The following is a 15,996-nucleotide window of genomic DNA, read 5'->3' as shown; positions in this document are numbered from 1 at the left end:
TCAGCCTGCACTTGCCATTGTACATCCTGGGGGGTGGGTGGTCTGCTCTGGGACCCTGCCAGGCCCCTTAGCCCCTCAGCCTTGGGCACTGTCTTCAGGAGCCAGCTCAGCCGAAGATGTAGTGCATGTGAGAAGCTGGCCGCGTGCGTGCTACTGGGTGGGCTCTCACTGCTCTTGTGCTTGCTTCTGCTTGTTCACTCAAACATCTCCAGGGTGGTGCTGGGACGGGTGGCTTTTGAGTTCCAGGAGGGGAGCTGCAGACGTCCTTCTAGAGCTGGCATAGATGTCCCATAGGCTTGTGCACTCAAAGTGTCTTCTAATTACAGTGGCCTCCTTTGGTCTCTTTTTTTTCCACTCCATTACATAACGTCAGTGCATAATATTCTATAAAACCTTAACTTGAGAATGGAGTGGAAGTTCTTTATTTCTTCCTTTACACAGCAGCAGCCAGAAGGAGAATATTGCTGTGGCAAGAAAGGGGGCTTTGTGGCTGGCCGCTGGTCTCTCACCACACACAGTCACTCAATCCTTTTGATCCTATTTTCCTCCTGTAAAAGGAAGAGGGAGAAGATGCCTTGCAAGGTTGTGAGATTAGCTGTTGATGCCCAAGCACACTTTGAGCATCAGGCCCAGCCTACCAGGGTCTGCTTCTGTAGAGCCCCTGTTTATGTACCTGCTGTGTAACTTGGAGTCTACAGGCCAATATCTCCACCATTGGGCTTGGACCCTTCTGAACAGCACTGGGCTGCCCTCTGCCTACCCCTCACCCCAAGGGGTGCGACCCCCTGGCCCTGCATCTTTCCCTCTTCCTCCTGGACTCAAGGGAGGTAGGCTGAATCAGATGGCACCTTCTTTATGCCTTCCAGAGAAGTTGCCAGCTCAGGCAGTTGTCCAAAATCACAAAAAGTAGATTTGTCAGATTCACGGAAGTAGCATTTATAGAAATTAGAAATGAGAACAAAGGGAGGAGGCAGGCAGAGATGAGGGCTAAGTGTCTTCCTTGACCAGTGGCCAGCCTGCCAGGGAAGGTGGTGACTGGCCCTAACAGCCCCTAGGATTTTTAATGGAGCTCAGCTATAGATCACTGTGGTCTCCAACCAGGCACCCACCTATCCCCAACTTCAAATGGCCCCCACTGCCTCGGAGCACCTGCCCCTGGGCATCAGTTTGAGCGTGTCCTTCCTTCCTCTAGGCGGACCCTCTCAGACATAAAGCCAGTTGGCAGAGCTGCCCAACCTTCCTTGTCCCCAGACCCACCTTTCTTTGGGATTTCTTCCACTTTATCATTCTGCATCCAGGTCTTGCTGGGGCCTTCCAGTTACACCGCATCCCCTCCAATGGCCAGAGTAGGCCTTCACCTCTCAACTGCCCTCAAGATAAAGTCCAGACCCTTAGCCTGATGTCCCTGCTCCTCAGCACTAGCCACTAAGAGCTCTGTGCATTCCAGCCACACTGGACCGACAGGGTTTTAGGACACAAGGTCCTCCCCTCTGGCTCCCCTTCTTCCCATAAATCTCCACCGCGGTGCTTTCTCATCATGTGGGGCAGGGCTTTCATACTCTCCTCCACACTCCAGGTGCCAGACCTGCCAGGAGCGATGTGGGCGTGCAGGGAACAGCCGTCCTCCCGCTCCTCTCCTGCTCTCCTTCTCTACTTCTTCCCTTCCTTTCTTCTCTCTTCCCACCACTTCCTCCTTCCTGAGACATGCTGCAAAAAATACTGCCAGCCTGCAGCATAACATTTACAGAGCCCCTGATGTGTGCAGGCATGGTGCTGGGTGTTTAGACATCGATACTATACAGACAGGGCCCTACCCTGTGGAGTTCACATCCCATGGGGAGGTGGACCGTGAACCGTATGTGGAATCCCAAAGTAGACATGATGATGTGAGGAAGGATCGGGTGATGGGAGGAGTCCAGATGGCACAGGATGGTCGGGGCTGGGACTGCTGGGGCGCACACGTGGAATGGTGTGGCCCTGATAGGTCCCACTAGGCAGGGACATCGCCAGGGTGGTTGTTGAGATAGGAGGTCTGTCAGGTGCCAGGCAGTGGTCTCAGCAGGGGCTGTAGATTTGGGCATCATCAGTAGGTCTAGGCAAGAACCACAAGGGGCATTATTGAGGAAGTGGTAGGAGGAAGAGAAGAAGAAGAAGGACTGAGCCCTGGGCCCTACCACTGAAAGGGTCAGTGAGAAGAAGGAGCGAGTTGTGAGGCAGAAAGGCCACAGGACAGGTGTGGTGTCTGAAGCCAGGGGATGAGCGTGCCTCATGCAGGAAGGAGTGGGCCCCTGGGTCTGGTGCTTCGGCCAGCTGAGCCCTGTGAGGACCAAACACTGTATTAAGCCATGCAGTGGCCAGGAGTAGCTTCAGTGGAAGAGGGCTCAGGAGAGGGGATGCTGAGGCAGGAGCTGGAGGATGAAACTGGGCGAGAGCCAGGGTGAGCAGGGCCAGGGGCTGCCAACCCGCTTCCCCCAGTACCGTCTCCCCACTGCCAGGACCCCAGGGTGTTGTGGCTTGTCCTCACTCACCTCTTCCTAGTTCTTTGCTCTTGTGTTATTTTCAGTTTGGTTCTTTTCTTTGCTGTGTTCATCTACTTGTTCATTCAAAATATTTATGAAGCACCTCTTCTGTGCCCAGAATGGGGCTGGGTACTGGGATTGGCATCAAAACACAGCACAACCTTCATCCTGACACACCTGACTCCCTGGGCATTCGGTGAGGGCAGTCAGAGGGACAGATGGACAGACAGATAGGCAGATGTGTTTTTCCAGCATTTCATCGAGGACCCCGTGGCTGAGCCAGGGGGTCTTTTCTGATGGTTGTGTGCCCCAGAAGCTGTTTTGGAGACCGCAGACCTGAGAAGGATGAAGCCTGCTGCTCACTCCTTGCCTTGCCAGTGCCAATTCCTGGCAGGAGCAGTGCACATCACACTCTGCACCATGGAGGCACTGGAGATCTCGTATACCCAGAGCCTGCACAGCCCCGTCTAGCTGTATGTCACTCCTTCCAGAGATGTGCCGAGCTCATTCTCCAGTCTAACTTGAAGCAGACGAAATAGCGTCCTGAGCCCAAGCCCCTGCCCCTTCCCCTGCCCCTCAGGGTCTGCCCCTTTGCTGGCTGTGGCACTGGAGGACCAGGGCTTACCTTGTCCCTGGCACCTGTGGCTGTGGTGACCTTGCTTCTGGGGTGCACCTGGTACAGTCTCAGGCCAAGAATCTTGGGTGAGCAATGTGCCTACAGGGAGGAAGGGTGGCACCTCTCCTTGCTTTGCCTACCTCCCTTGCATGGGCCAGCTGGTGAGGGCAGGTCAGAGGCTCTGATGACTTCTTCTCCACCTTGAGGACCCACATGGTCCCCTCCATGTGCACCGGGGCTTTCACTTCTCGGAGCACTTGGCACCCTGCATACCTGGAGAGCAGTTGGTTAGCTCCTACAGACCAGCGTCACACCAGCCAGCCCATTGTTGAATGAAGGATGGACCAGATGAACAAATGGATGAGCACACAAGTACATTTTTGGAGACTTCTGGTGCTGGAATGTTTTCAGATTGCTTGGCTGTCTCCAGTGGAGTTCAGGCCAGCTGATGGGGTGATAGCAGGTCTCCTGGGCACCCACGAGGCCCCAGGGAGAGACTGGCCAGCTGCAAAGGCTAGGGCAGCCCTGGAGTGAGTGCCTTTCACACCCATAGGATCACTAGCTAGGCCCCCAGTGGGAACACCAAGCCCTCAGCCCTGGGTGTGCCAGGAGCCTGGGGTGGTTCTAGTGGACAGCGAAAGAGGTGCGATACCAAGGAGGGCCAGAGTCCAGGGCTGGCTTTAACTCCTTCTGGGCCCCTTGCAGGCTTTTGTTCTCGTGACCTGATGGGAAGCCCCTGAGCAGAGAGGAAGGTGCTGCTGACAGGACCCTCTCTCTCCTGAGCCTCCTGAGTTCTGCAGCCCACCCTTTCAGTGGGGCCTCTCACCAGTCCCTTCTGGACCCCCCAGCAGCCTCAGAGCATACTTGTGAAATCAAGGTTTATTCCTGCAAGGAATTTAGAAGACTGCGCGCTGGTGCAAGAGGCTTGGATCAGGGCTTTTGGGAATGGATTTGCGGGTGGGAGCACATCTGGTGCCCCAGTGGCTGTGTACTCAGGCCTCCTTTCCCAGGAGCAGAAGCTGTGTGCTTGTCTTACCAGATTCTGTCGGAGGCCAAGTGGAGAGTTTCAGGGTTATGTTTTCTGCACAGAGGGGTCAATTCTGCATATGCTAACCCTGAGGGAATTCTCCTCCCCTCTCAGAAACAGTGGGCAAGCGTGAAGGCAGGCCCCTTGCACCCCACCCCCTCCCACCCTCCTCTTTGTGGGATAGCAGACCCCTTGCATAACTGCAGCACCTGGCAGGGTCTGACCTCTGGCTTTTGCTGCCCTGGGGGCTCTGGGGGGAGAATCCAAGTCACTTCTCTCTTCCTCACCTCCCTTTACTTTTTCTTTCTCACTTTCTTTGTGGGCCCTCTGCCTGTTTCTTTCTCTATTTAGCTCCTCTTTTCTCATCTGGCCCCTTGTCCATCCCGCCTTCTGCCACCCGACTCTCACCCTCCCGTGCTAGCTTCACCACTCACTGCGCTCTGTCTGCCTGTACCCCTCTTCCCAGGTGACACGTGTCATGTGGTACATAGAGAGTGGGTAGTGGGTATGCCCATCCCAGGAAACGTACTTCTCGGGGAGGAGGAGCCCTGCCCATACCCTTCAGGCCTCAGATGGCGACCAGCCCAGATGAGGGTCCAGGCCCAGGCCCTGCAGCAGAGCCCCTGGGGCCCTTGGTAGGGAGCGGCAGCAGTCCATAACGCCATTCCAAATCTCTGCCTCCTTTTTTGTAGGAAGGTTCATATCACAAAGACGACCCTAGAGTGCTTGAATGGGGACTACGAGGTAGAACCGGGTTATGGACATGAGAGGAACAGTTTCTTGAAAACTCATAATATCAAAACATTTTTTATTGTGCCATCCCATCGGCGAAAGGTAGGCATCAGAACTCCTTCCTTGTTTGATTACATCCTTGACATTGCTGGGTCTCACAAAGCCTTCTTATAATCTCACTTGTCGTACTTCCTCCTTAAATCACTGCTTTTCAAGGCCGTGAACTTTGCTAAGATGGGAAGGGATGGTCATCTTTAAAGTGCTGTCCTTGACTTTGCCTTTTTATGTGTATGGGGAAGGGAAAAAGAAGGGGAAGGAGCCTAGAACTCCAAGTTAGATCTGGGGTTTGCCCGGGCTCGGCCTCCAGATGGGCCATCTTGCTTTCACCCCTTACCTCTCTGGGCCTTACTTGCCACTCCTGCAAAATGGGTATGAAAATTCCTTGCAGGAGGCTCACAGGTGGGGAGTGCTCTTTGAATCTCGAAGTGCTGCGCCCAGCTTATGGTCTGGGATCATTGTGATGCATAACAGCGGCAGAGGAAATTGATCTGGAAGGATGGTCGAGGGTGACCAGACCTTTTCTAGGGCACAGGTGAGGACTGGGCAGACAGTCACACAAGTGACCGATGCAGGCATCAAAGGCTGGAGTGTCCGGCAGTGGTCTATGTTCAAACAAGATCACTGCCACCACTAGGTCCCGTATGGGTGAGACCAGGAGCCAGGGCCTGTCCCCAAGTGCTGTGTGCCCTCTGGCAAATCACTCCTTCCTCTGGGTCTGTTTTCTCCCCAAGGGGTCGGGGCAGGATGAGTCTGAGGTTTTCCACCCTACCCAAAGCCAGGGCAGCTCCTGCACTCCAGGAGGTATCTGCTGAGGGTTTTCAGGGCTTCGACAGGCGTAAAGCAATTCCCAGCACACGCTAGAGATTTCAGCTGCCTGGAAAATCTGCTTTCCATTTTCTATTTTATCTGGAGATACTGTGTAATTTTTTCCAAAGGTTCGTTTGGAAAAGTCAGCCTGCCACCATAAATGTTTGAAAACCTCTGACCTGGGTGGACTTTGAGCTCCCTGCCACGTACTCTACCATGCTCTGATGAGATGGCCCTCTAGCTTTTAGGGCTCCAGGGTATTGATTATTTTCCAGCTGGCATTGGAGCCCAAAAGGAGGTCTCTACTTCTTGTCTCTCCATGTCCTCCCTCTAGTGACTTACACCTCAGTCAAGGTAGAGGCCACCCCTACCTTTAATAGATAGGAAGGGGCTCTCTTTATAAAAGCAAAACATAATTATTGATCAGTTTTCCTGCTTTCTGTATTTTTTAAAAAAGAAACACTGTCTGGTACAATTTCAACCAGTAAACTAATGGACATTTGGTTGTCCACCTCTCTCCCTAACCAGCCCTGCACTCTGACCCCTCACTCTAACGCATGCAGGTTTCTTCATGTAGATGTCTCTTCACCTGAGACATTGCCTTGCTGTTGTGAAATGGTGCTGAAGTGGACAGCTGTGGATTGAGCCTCTCAGGGTTCCTTTGCGCCCCATCACCACCTCCCCAGCAAGGGACCTAGAAGACTGAAAGCTCTCCCCTCCTCCCTGAGAAAAGCACCGAGTATCTTTCTAAGTCAGCCCTGTCTAGGCATTGAAGCCCTCAGTCATTTTTATGTGGAAGAAGCAAATGACAGAATGTGTAGATAGGGTCTAGTGAGTAGTACAACTTCTCCAAAAGCTTCTGCCCTCGTTCGGAGCGCTCTCGTTTTCTCACTGGACCAAGGTCTGACAATGGCTTGCTAATCACTCTGAGCGACACGGGGGAATACTGCAGACATTTGTAGATCCTCACAGTCCCATGCTTTGCTCCCTGTCCTATATGCCAAGTGCTCTCTGTCCCCACAGCCCCATGCGCTCTCTCCACCGTTATACTCCAGGTGTGTGTAAAGAGCTGCCCTGAGCCCTTCGGGTTCTGCTGGCCCCACTGCAAGTCTCTTGGGGCCCTGGGGCAGGGTTGCATATAAGTGGTTCTCAGTAGCTCTGGTGGAACTGAGGCTTCCTGGCTTCCTATAGTCGCTTGCTGCCTGAGCTTCTGTTGGAGCCAGTATGTATGCCAGTGAAATTGGAGAGCCAGCCCCAGAATTTTGATAGAATTAGCTTGGCTTGGGACCCCTGCTGCTTGGGTTCACATGGGCGAAGTGTGTCCTGGGCCTGGGGGTGATGATGTCTGTGGTGCTAAGACTGATAACCACAGCAGTATTTGCCCTTCCTCCTGTCCTACTGTTAAGTGTTTACTCAGCCCTTGTGGTCTGCTCAGGTGAGAAGCTAGGGTTGTGGTCCCTGCTCTTGAGATCACAGTCCAGTGAGGGGAAGGACAGGGACAGGCTGACACATGCCACTCATCCTAAGATCAAAACAGAGCAAGGACAGCAGGGAGCAGAGGTGCAAATGTGGACCAAGGGACTGCGGGGTGTTTTTCAGAGGGGGAAACTGAGGCTCAGAGACCCCCTTTGGCAAGGCTGCTTTTGTGGTGAAGATCTTTCCTCAGATACCCTTAGTGGGCAGCCTGCTGGCTCAAAGGCACCAATACAGCACCCCAGAACCCCGATTCTACAAGTATGGATTGGAAGATTCAACTCACGGGGTCCTCCCTTCTCTTCCTGCTGCTTCCCAGGTACAGCCCCACCCCAGAGGCCCTTATTTCCCTGCCAGCCTTGGCTGTTGGTGGCATGTGGACATGCCTGGATTCAGGCCACACCTTGTTCTTGAGGCTGCTAGTAGAGTATCTTACAAATAAGGGTGTGCTAAAACAGCAGTGTGTTTTGTCACCTTTAGCAGACCAGCAGGAACCACAGAGACACTGCGTGGATGATGGTTCCTCATGGAATGTGGACAGTGTGGTAGAGGGTCTTCATGAGTCCCCTGCAATCACCCCTGAGGGAGCCTACATGTTATACATGTCACACCTGGTGGTGACACGTCAGGGCATGTGTAGACAGAGCACATACCAGGGGATGAACTTGGGGGGCAGGTGGAGGGAGGGTATCAAGTGGACAGACCGTGGTGGCTGGAGATCTTGGTGGCAGGCACCAACCAGGCAAAGGTCAGGCCAGCAGGGGTCTGTGGGGAGGTCACTTAAGTCAGATTGGGGCTCATGGACCTGAAGCCTGGCTGAGCCTGGGCCATGGTCAGGGGTTGCAGTGTGGGAAAGGATGCATATATGGGCCTTGCCTGATAGCTACGCCCTTAGGTCCCCGAGCTAGCAAGAGTCACCATTGATCCTGTAGAGTTCAGGTGGATATCCAGGTCAGGTTGATTCACCTTCCCCATCACTTTCTGAGGAGGACTCCCAAATGGTCTCACGCACACAGAGAGAAATTATGTTGTAGGGTGTTCCACTTTCTGGCTTTCAAAGCCATTCAATCAGGCACCCACCTTCAGGGTGTCTGCTGTATATGAGCCAGAACCAGGCCCTGGCCAAGGGCATGGGCACCCCGGGAGCTCCTATTGGGAGAGAGCCTGCTTGGCTGCAGAGAGGGTAGAGGCAGGACTGTGAGAGGCTGCAGCCACTTGCCTCCACTTACTGCTTCCCGAACAGGGTCATGGTGAGCCCCGCCTTCTTGCCTTATTGGGATTCTCAGCAGGACAAGAGATAGGAAAGCACTTTGTAGGTTGAAGAAGTGCCAGAGGCTGGTTTTGACCTACAGCCCTCATCCCGGTCTCAGGTTACAGTGAGCAGCAACAAGGAGGGTTCAGGGCCACAGGGCTTAGGTGGGCAGGGACAGAGTCTTGTCAGAACCGACCCAGGGCTCTGTGGCTCAGAGCAGACTCAGACCGCAGCTCGTTCCCAGAGCTCTAACTTCCTAGGCACCCCGCAGGTATGAGTGTGAAAGCTCACTCTGTAAACAGACCTCTTGGAGCTGTGCCAGCCACCACCACCCCAGCTGTCCCACCTGCCACGTGACTTCGCCTTGTCCCATCAGCATCTGGACAGAGGGTGTCCTGTCACCCCATCTAGCAGACAAGCTATTTGAGATGCAGAAAGGGGCCCCACCTCAGGCACAGGGCAGTGTCAGGTCTAACCTTGGTGCCCTTTCGCCAGAGCGGGCTGTGCTGGAACACCCCCACACCTCTCATTCAAGGAGCTGACTCCTGGCTTCACGGCAGGTGTCCTTTTAATCAGATGATGCCAAGGGGGCAGCAACATGGACTGCCCATCACCAGTACTTGCAAAGCAGACAGTTGTTGGTTAGCTGCACACTGAATCAAAGTGCAGACCCCTGTGGAAAAGACATTCTTAGAACGATTGGGTGGGCCGCAGCTTCAGAGGCAGCACGGGACAGGAGGAGACACAAGAGGCTAAAGCTGCAGGTGGCTTGTGTTGAGTTAATGCAGGCTGGTAAACCCGGAACGGCTGAGGGCCAGCTCTCCTGCTGGATCACCTGAGATGACGTTCTTGCCTGGTGTGTATAAGCAAAACTGGGATTTAAATACATTTCACGTTTTTATTATTTGAAAGAGAACACATATAAATGCCAAAAAGGTCTAAGGGTGCATCATGAGAATTCTGTCTCCCTCGCCTCCTGATTCCCTGCCCTCAGCTCCTTCCTGTCTTGGTTTTCTTACCGCTGCTGTAACAGAAGCACCACAAGTGGGTGGCTAACCAAAATTTTATTTGATCACAGTTTGGGAGGCTAGAAGTATGAGTTCAGGGCATCAGCTCTAGAGGAAGACTTTCTCTTTCTATTGGCTCTGGGCAAAGGTCCTTGTCGCTTCAGCTTCTCCTTGGTTCTTTGGCAGTCTTCATGTGACATCAGTCATCCCCAGTTTGTCCTAGCTTGCTTCTGTGCCTAAGCTGCTCCTTTTATTATCTCAGAAGTGACTGGCTTAAGACACACCCTACACTGATACAGCCTCATTAACAGAGAGAACTCTACTCCCAGATGGGATTATAGCCACGTGTTTAGAGCTTAGGGTTCCTAACACATATTTTAGGGATACACAGTTCAATCCATTATACTTTCTCAGAGGCAACTGCTGTTTCCAGTAAAAGTGTTTAAAAAATAGCTTGTTAAATACAGAGCTGTACAGCACAGTGGTGGTTCACACTCAAGGCTGGGTCCCTGAGCAAATGTGCAAGACACAGCCAGCTTCCCAAGGGTTGGGGGACAGATGGCCATTCTCCTCAAGAAAGGGGGATACAGAAAAGATGCTGAGTACAGCCCACTGCGGGTGTGCCTAGTCAGTGTGCTTACTGACAAGTGATGGGCAAGACATGCATGCACTCGTGCATATACACACATATACACCCACATACACATACGTGTATACCTGCATGTGCATGCACATATATACATGCACACACATATATGCATTTATACATATGCGCACATGCACACACGTATATACACACCTATATGTGTGCATACATACACCCATGTGCATATACGCATACACACATAGACATGTATACACATACTCACATGCACACATGCACATATACGTACACGTATATACACATATGCACACATATACACCCATATACATACACATATACATGTACCTACTCTGTACTGGACCCCGATCACAGGGAGGGCTCATAGGGATCTCCTTGTCCCTGTGGGAGAGAGGTGTGAAGTTGAAGGCAGGTGTGTGAGTGAGGCGGGGGCCCCACTGGCCTCAGTGTCCAGTTGGTGGCAGTGGCGCCAGCTGAGGGAGAGAAGTGGGGAGCAGGGCAGGTTGGAGGGGTGGTGAGTTTGCTTTTGAGCGGGTGTGAGTCTGAGAAGCCTCAGCTTGGAGAGGAGGGTAGGCTAGGAATTCAGGGCAGGGAGTCAGGGTGGTGACCCTAAGGACAGCTGCAGCCCCCCCAGGGAGAATGGAGAGGAGACAGGGACTGAAGAGGGAAACCTGACAAGGCATCAGGAGTCCCAGGGAGTCATGGAGGGTGCAGAGTAGGTGCGCAATGCACGGGTGTGTATATGTGTATGTATATGGGTGTATGTGTGTATATGGGTGTATGTGTATATGTGTGCTCAGAGTGGGCTCCAGAGGTGATGGGACCAGGAGGGCTATAAGGGAGGGGAGGAAGCCACAGTGCTCCTTTTATTTGAATGGGGACAGTGGTATGGAACAGTTTATTTTAAGGTACATTCAAAAGATATCACCCTCAACCTCCAAAATTAAAATACACATATATAATCTCTCTAAAAGTAAAGCTCCTATTTTGACTCCTCTTTTCACAAGGCCATCCCTTTTTCTTCTTCATGACCCACTACACCTGTGGGGCTGGTCAGCTGACAGGAGGGCTCTTTGGTGTTAGGTTGGCAGTAAGGTGCCCACACATCATGTGAGATGAAGGAGCTGATAGGGGCACTTCTAGTAAAGCCACAGGTGTGTGAAGCCAGTGAGGTGTCCTGCAAGGTTGGGCACCATGACGTGGTTGAGAGCAAGTGTTGGGGACCCCAGGCCACAGTGGCTGAAAGCGGACAAAGCGGTGCAGTTCATACATAGAACAGCTCCTCTTTGGGGATTCAGATGGATGAAGTTTGGGGGAGAGGAGAGAGAGTGTCAGACATTAGAAAGGGTATTGGGTTGACTATTTGCCTTAAAGAGAAGAGGAGAACTGAGCATCCTCATAGGCTGAGGAAGGAGAAGTGTGACCTCCAGTCTGCCCCCTCTGTAGGACAAGAAGATATTGAGACCTGATAAATTTGTGGGGTTCACGAAGTGGTCTCTCCCTTCCCGAGTCCCCACTTCTCCCTCTGCTCAGCCCCAGGATTCAGAGGCATCACTGCTTTTAGAAGTATGTGGTGTAGTTTGAGAACTGACTGTTGCAGAATATTGGGGTTGCCAGTTCGTTTGTGGGTGTGATTCTAGTATGTGCCATGATGCCTAATTCCTTAGGTTTGGGATGCTGATGTGTAGCTTCCCTGCCAGTGCCTGAGGGGCAGACTTGCGGTGCCCATGATCACCGCTGGCCATGTGCCTGACACTGCCAGGATCATGATATTCCCACCAAGAGAGTCAATGCATGTCTTCTCTACAGTGTTTCTTTTTGCTGTTGTATGTTTGGACAGATATTTCCAGGACTGATTCTCTCAGATATAAAACCAGCCAAAAGGATGAAGTTCAAAACTGTCTGCTACCTGCTGGTGCAGCTCATGCATTGCCGGAAGATGTTCAAGGCCGAGATCCCCTTCTCCAACGTCATGACGTGTGAGGACGATGACAAGGTAGGAGACCCTTGGCAAACGTTCTCTCCCCACCTGTACTCTGGGGCTCCTCAGGGGTCCTGCCCTGCCTCCTCAGAAGTCTTCAAAGATGGGCTCTTCAGACTCTTCTATAGTTCGACATATGTGTAGTTGGGTTGTCTGTTTTACCCCAGCCTTGCGTTTCTGAAAGGGTGTTCTGCAGAACACTGGCCCTACTAGGTCCTCCAGGTGTGGGAAGGCTGCAGTCTCCTGCCTTCGAAGGTGTGACAGTACGGGCTCAGGAGGACTTGGGAGACTCCTGGGAGTCCCTGCGCTAAATACATCGGTTCACTTTGTTTAGCGCCACACCTCCTAAATGTATTTGATTAATGGGATTTCTTTTCATAAGATCCTATGAAGCTAGAGATCCCTGGAACCAAGGTTGGGAAATTCTAGAGTGTGATTGGACCCTCCCAGTGCAATCTAAGTCAGTTTGTAGGTTCTGTCAGTTATAAAGGAAGAAAACAAGGAAAGCAGTTAACCTTTACCTGCTCCAGGTTCCTCACTTAGTACTGCATGTTGTTAACGTCTTCACACTCCCCTCTGCTTGGCTCACTCAGGTGCCTCTCTCCTCAGATGGGCTACTTCTCAGATTAACACAATTTTGGGGAGTTCCCTCCTTCTGCAAGTTTTCTGACAAAGGGCAAACTCTGCCAGAGGCCTGGTTTATGGCGGACACTCCTAGGGGTGAACTCCAGGCACAGGGAGGGTGGAGCCTGCAGGGTGAGGCCTGCAGAACCTCACAGGTGCGAGGGGAAGGACAGGGCAGGGCATGCCACCGAGGTGAGGGCTGTGGTGGGCTAAGGAAGCGAAACCACTAGAGGGGGCAGCCGGGTGGGTCAGAGGGACTTTGAAGGCCCTGAGCAACTGGGGCTTCCATCCTCTGATAAGCCCTGCAGCCAGCGGTGTGGTTTACAGAGGGGCGATGTGATTTTCCTAGATCTGCACGGAGAGAGAACGGAGGCAGAATATGGGGTGAGGAGGCCACCTCAATGTGGCTGGGATATGTCCTGGACTAGATCCCTGATGTGCTCGGAGCCTGTCATCCAGGCCCCAAGGTGCTTATGGTCCAGATCTCTTCAGGAGATGCCAGGAGTCTCTTTATCTGACTTTCTCAGTTCCCTGCTCAGGTGATTGGCTATCACTCCTCAGGGAGACTTCAGCCTGGACCAGGAGAGATACCTGCTGTCCTCTCTGGCTGGCTTCCCTCTGGGATATTCGGACAACATTAGTTACCAGGTTGCCACTAAGTACCCTGTAAATGCAAGCACTACTTGCAGACCTACTGTGGGTCTCTTGCAGTGCTTCTGTTCTTCACTGTGTGTATTGTGTGCTTCATGCACACAAGAGTCATCTGCAAGGCCAAGTTTTGTTTTCCCACTTGAAGCATACCTGGAAGGGCTGGCATCTTGGGTCTGAGGCCCGAGCCTTCTGCTCATGGGAGCAAGATGGTGTCCACCCCATGATGTCCAGGCCAGGAAGGAAAGTGGGACTCTGGGTGGGTCTCTCTGTCTCAAAAGAGAAGGACTCTTGTTCGTTCCCTCAGGTCCTTTTTAAACAGAGTGAGATTACATGCTGTGCCCAGTGACACAGCGTTAGGCCTGGACATCCCATATGGAAGATGAGGACTTAGTCTTTATACCACCGCACCCTCTCCACCCACCCAGTGTAGTTACATTGCAGTTTGATAAATGAATCATCACCGTTTGCATTTTCATAATTTTGTAAGTGTTATTCAGAGCTGTGATACTTTTATTCCTGGAAAAAAAAAATGTGTTCTTTTGCTACTGGGTAGTCTAAGTATTTATTTATCAGCCATCCAAGCCGGAATCCCCCACCTGGTGTCTCCACTTCCTCTCAGGAGGTCCATTCACGTCAGATATTCTATCAGTGTTTCCTTGAAAGTGGCTGCCCGGGAGCCTCCTGACCTGCCTCAGGCTGTGTCCTCTGAGCCACAGGACAGCAGTCATCCTAGGCCTGCCCTTCACCACCTTTAGGGCACGTCTGGCCTCTTTATGTCCTCTGTGGTGGCCGCATGTTTCTTGTGTCATATGGTTTCCTCTTCCTGGCTTTATTCCTCAATTTGATGGAACATACATTCCAGCAATTTACTGTGAAAAGGTGCAAAGGAGGAAAAACGTTGGGGCTGTGCATGGGTAGTGCTGCTTTTATCCTTACACTTGATAGTTTTGCAGCCTGATAGTTTGCCTGGGCCTAGAGCAATGGTTCTTCTCCCTTGATAGTTTTGCTTCACTGTGCTCTGGACCCCAGGGTTCTGCTGAGAAGTTCAGTGCCATTCCAAGTCCTGACCTTTGACATGTCATTTTTGTTTGGTTTCTTTGAGCCCACAGTTCTGAAATTGTATCATAGTGTGCCCTGGTTTAGGTCTGTTTTCATGTTTTGTGACAAGAACTTGGTGGACCCAGAGAGTCTGCCTCTGGAAGTTTTCAAGAATTATTTTCTTAATTATTTCTTTTCCTTTATTTTCCCTTCAGAAATTCCTATTATGTAGATTTTGGACCTCCTGAATTGGTCTGTCTCTTTCCACTTCATCCATTTTCTGGAATTCTTCAGCTTTAGTTTCTAATACTTTTTTTGAGTTGTTTATTTCTACAACCACATCAAAAAAAAAAAAAAAATTCCAGGAATAATTCTTTGTTTTTGAATGTTCCTTTTTATGGCATCCTGCCCTGACTAAAGAATGTATTTTTTCCCCTATTATCCCATTGATGATACCAATGAAAGGTGTTTGTTGTTTTTAAATTTTTTCTTCCCAGAAAGGTCTTTGTTTTCTCTGGACAACTTCTTTTTTTTTCCTGTTTGTTCGTTATTCATTTATATCTCTATTTTCCATAGGCGTCTTTAACCCTTATTTTTTCTGTTCTTGATTAAGACTAGGGGATTAGAGCAGATTGGAAGCCCTGAGCCTGTGGGCAGAACTCCTCATCTCTGGGCTTTACTGATGGTTGTTCTGGGTAGCCTATGTGCATCTGGTGTTAGGATTTCCACTGTTTCTTCTTGGGCTGGTAAGATTCATCTGAGTTCTCTTCTCATCTTCTGCTAGGAGGTGGGGTGGGGGCCTTGAGGTAAAGATCTGGAGTTACGTGGGAAAGTCTTGGGGTAGGGCAGGTCTCAGCATTCTGTTTGGAAGCATTCACTTGAACAACATGGGCTTTATGTGTAAGCCTGGGCCAAGAGACCCTGTCTTCCCACTGGCGAAGAACTCTCTGGTCTTCTTTAGGGCCAGGAAGTACAGTCTCCCAGAAGTCTGGAGTGAAACTCTAGAGCTCTTATGTTCTTACACAACTTTCAACCAGTCCTATGTATTTTATCACCCCTTTAACCCCTGCTTCTACAGGTAGCTGTTGTCACCAGTGCCTGAGTCTTTTGAAAATTCTTAGCACTCTCCATTGCTGGCTGTTTCAAGGCCTACTTTGTCAGTTATGAATTTTCAGTTCTCTAAAATTCTACTGCTGTATTCTCCGCTCTTGTTTTCTCTGATTTATGGGTTTTATGCCTTTTAAAAAATTCCATCACTGTAGCTGTAGAGAATTTTCAGGAAGAAGCAAAATTCTGCTGACTCTCACTCATGGTGGCTTATTGTCTCTCAAGGTTTTTTTTTTTTTTTTTTTGATTTTGCTTGAACTCATATTACTAGAACTTCACCTGGCAGTTCTTTAAGAACTCAGTTTATGGTATGCTCCCTTAAAGAAGATTGGTCTTTACTTCTGCCAGGCATCTGGGAGTGTTTTCCTTTTCAAGACTTTTTTTTTTTTTTTAAATAATATTTTATTGTGTTTTCAGAGAAGGTTTACACAGCAGTTTAGGTTCCCATTCAACAATTCCTAAACAAATTATCCAGTGACA

General features: G+C 50.9%; 1 protein-coding gene across 1 annotated transcript in view; it reads left to right on the top strand.

Annotated features, from left to right (window-relative positions):
• The window catches only part of ADCY1 (adenylate cyclase 1), a 252,600-nt gene that overhangs the window by 141,891 nt on the left and 94,713 nt on the right, over positions 1-15,996 (top strand). Inside the window, exons 7-8 of the mRNA XM_023544192.2 lie at positions 4,855-4,996; positions 11,956-12,111. Of these exons, the coding sequence (XP_023399960.2) occupies positions 4,855-4,996; positions 11,956-12,111 (298 nt within the window). The remainder of the gene's footprint in view (positions 1-4,854; positions 4,997-11,955; positions 12,112-15,996) is intronic.

The sequence above is a fragment of the Loxodonta africana genome, chromosome 8, assembly GCF_030014295.1.
Source record: "Loxodonta africana isolate mLoxAfr1 chromosome 8, mLoxAfr1.hap2, whole genome shotgun sequence".
In the NCBI taxonomy this organism is placed as follows: domain Eukaryota; kingdom Metazoa; phylum Chordata; class Mammalia; order Proboscidea; family Elephantidae; genus Loxodonta; species Loxodonta africana.
Note: the sequence above shows the minus strand (reverse complement) of the source record. Positions and strands in the feature narration are given on the sequence as shown.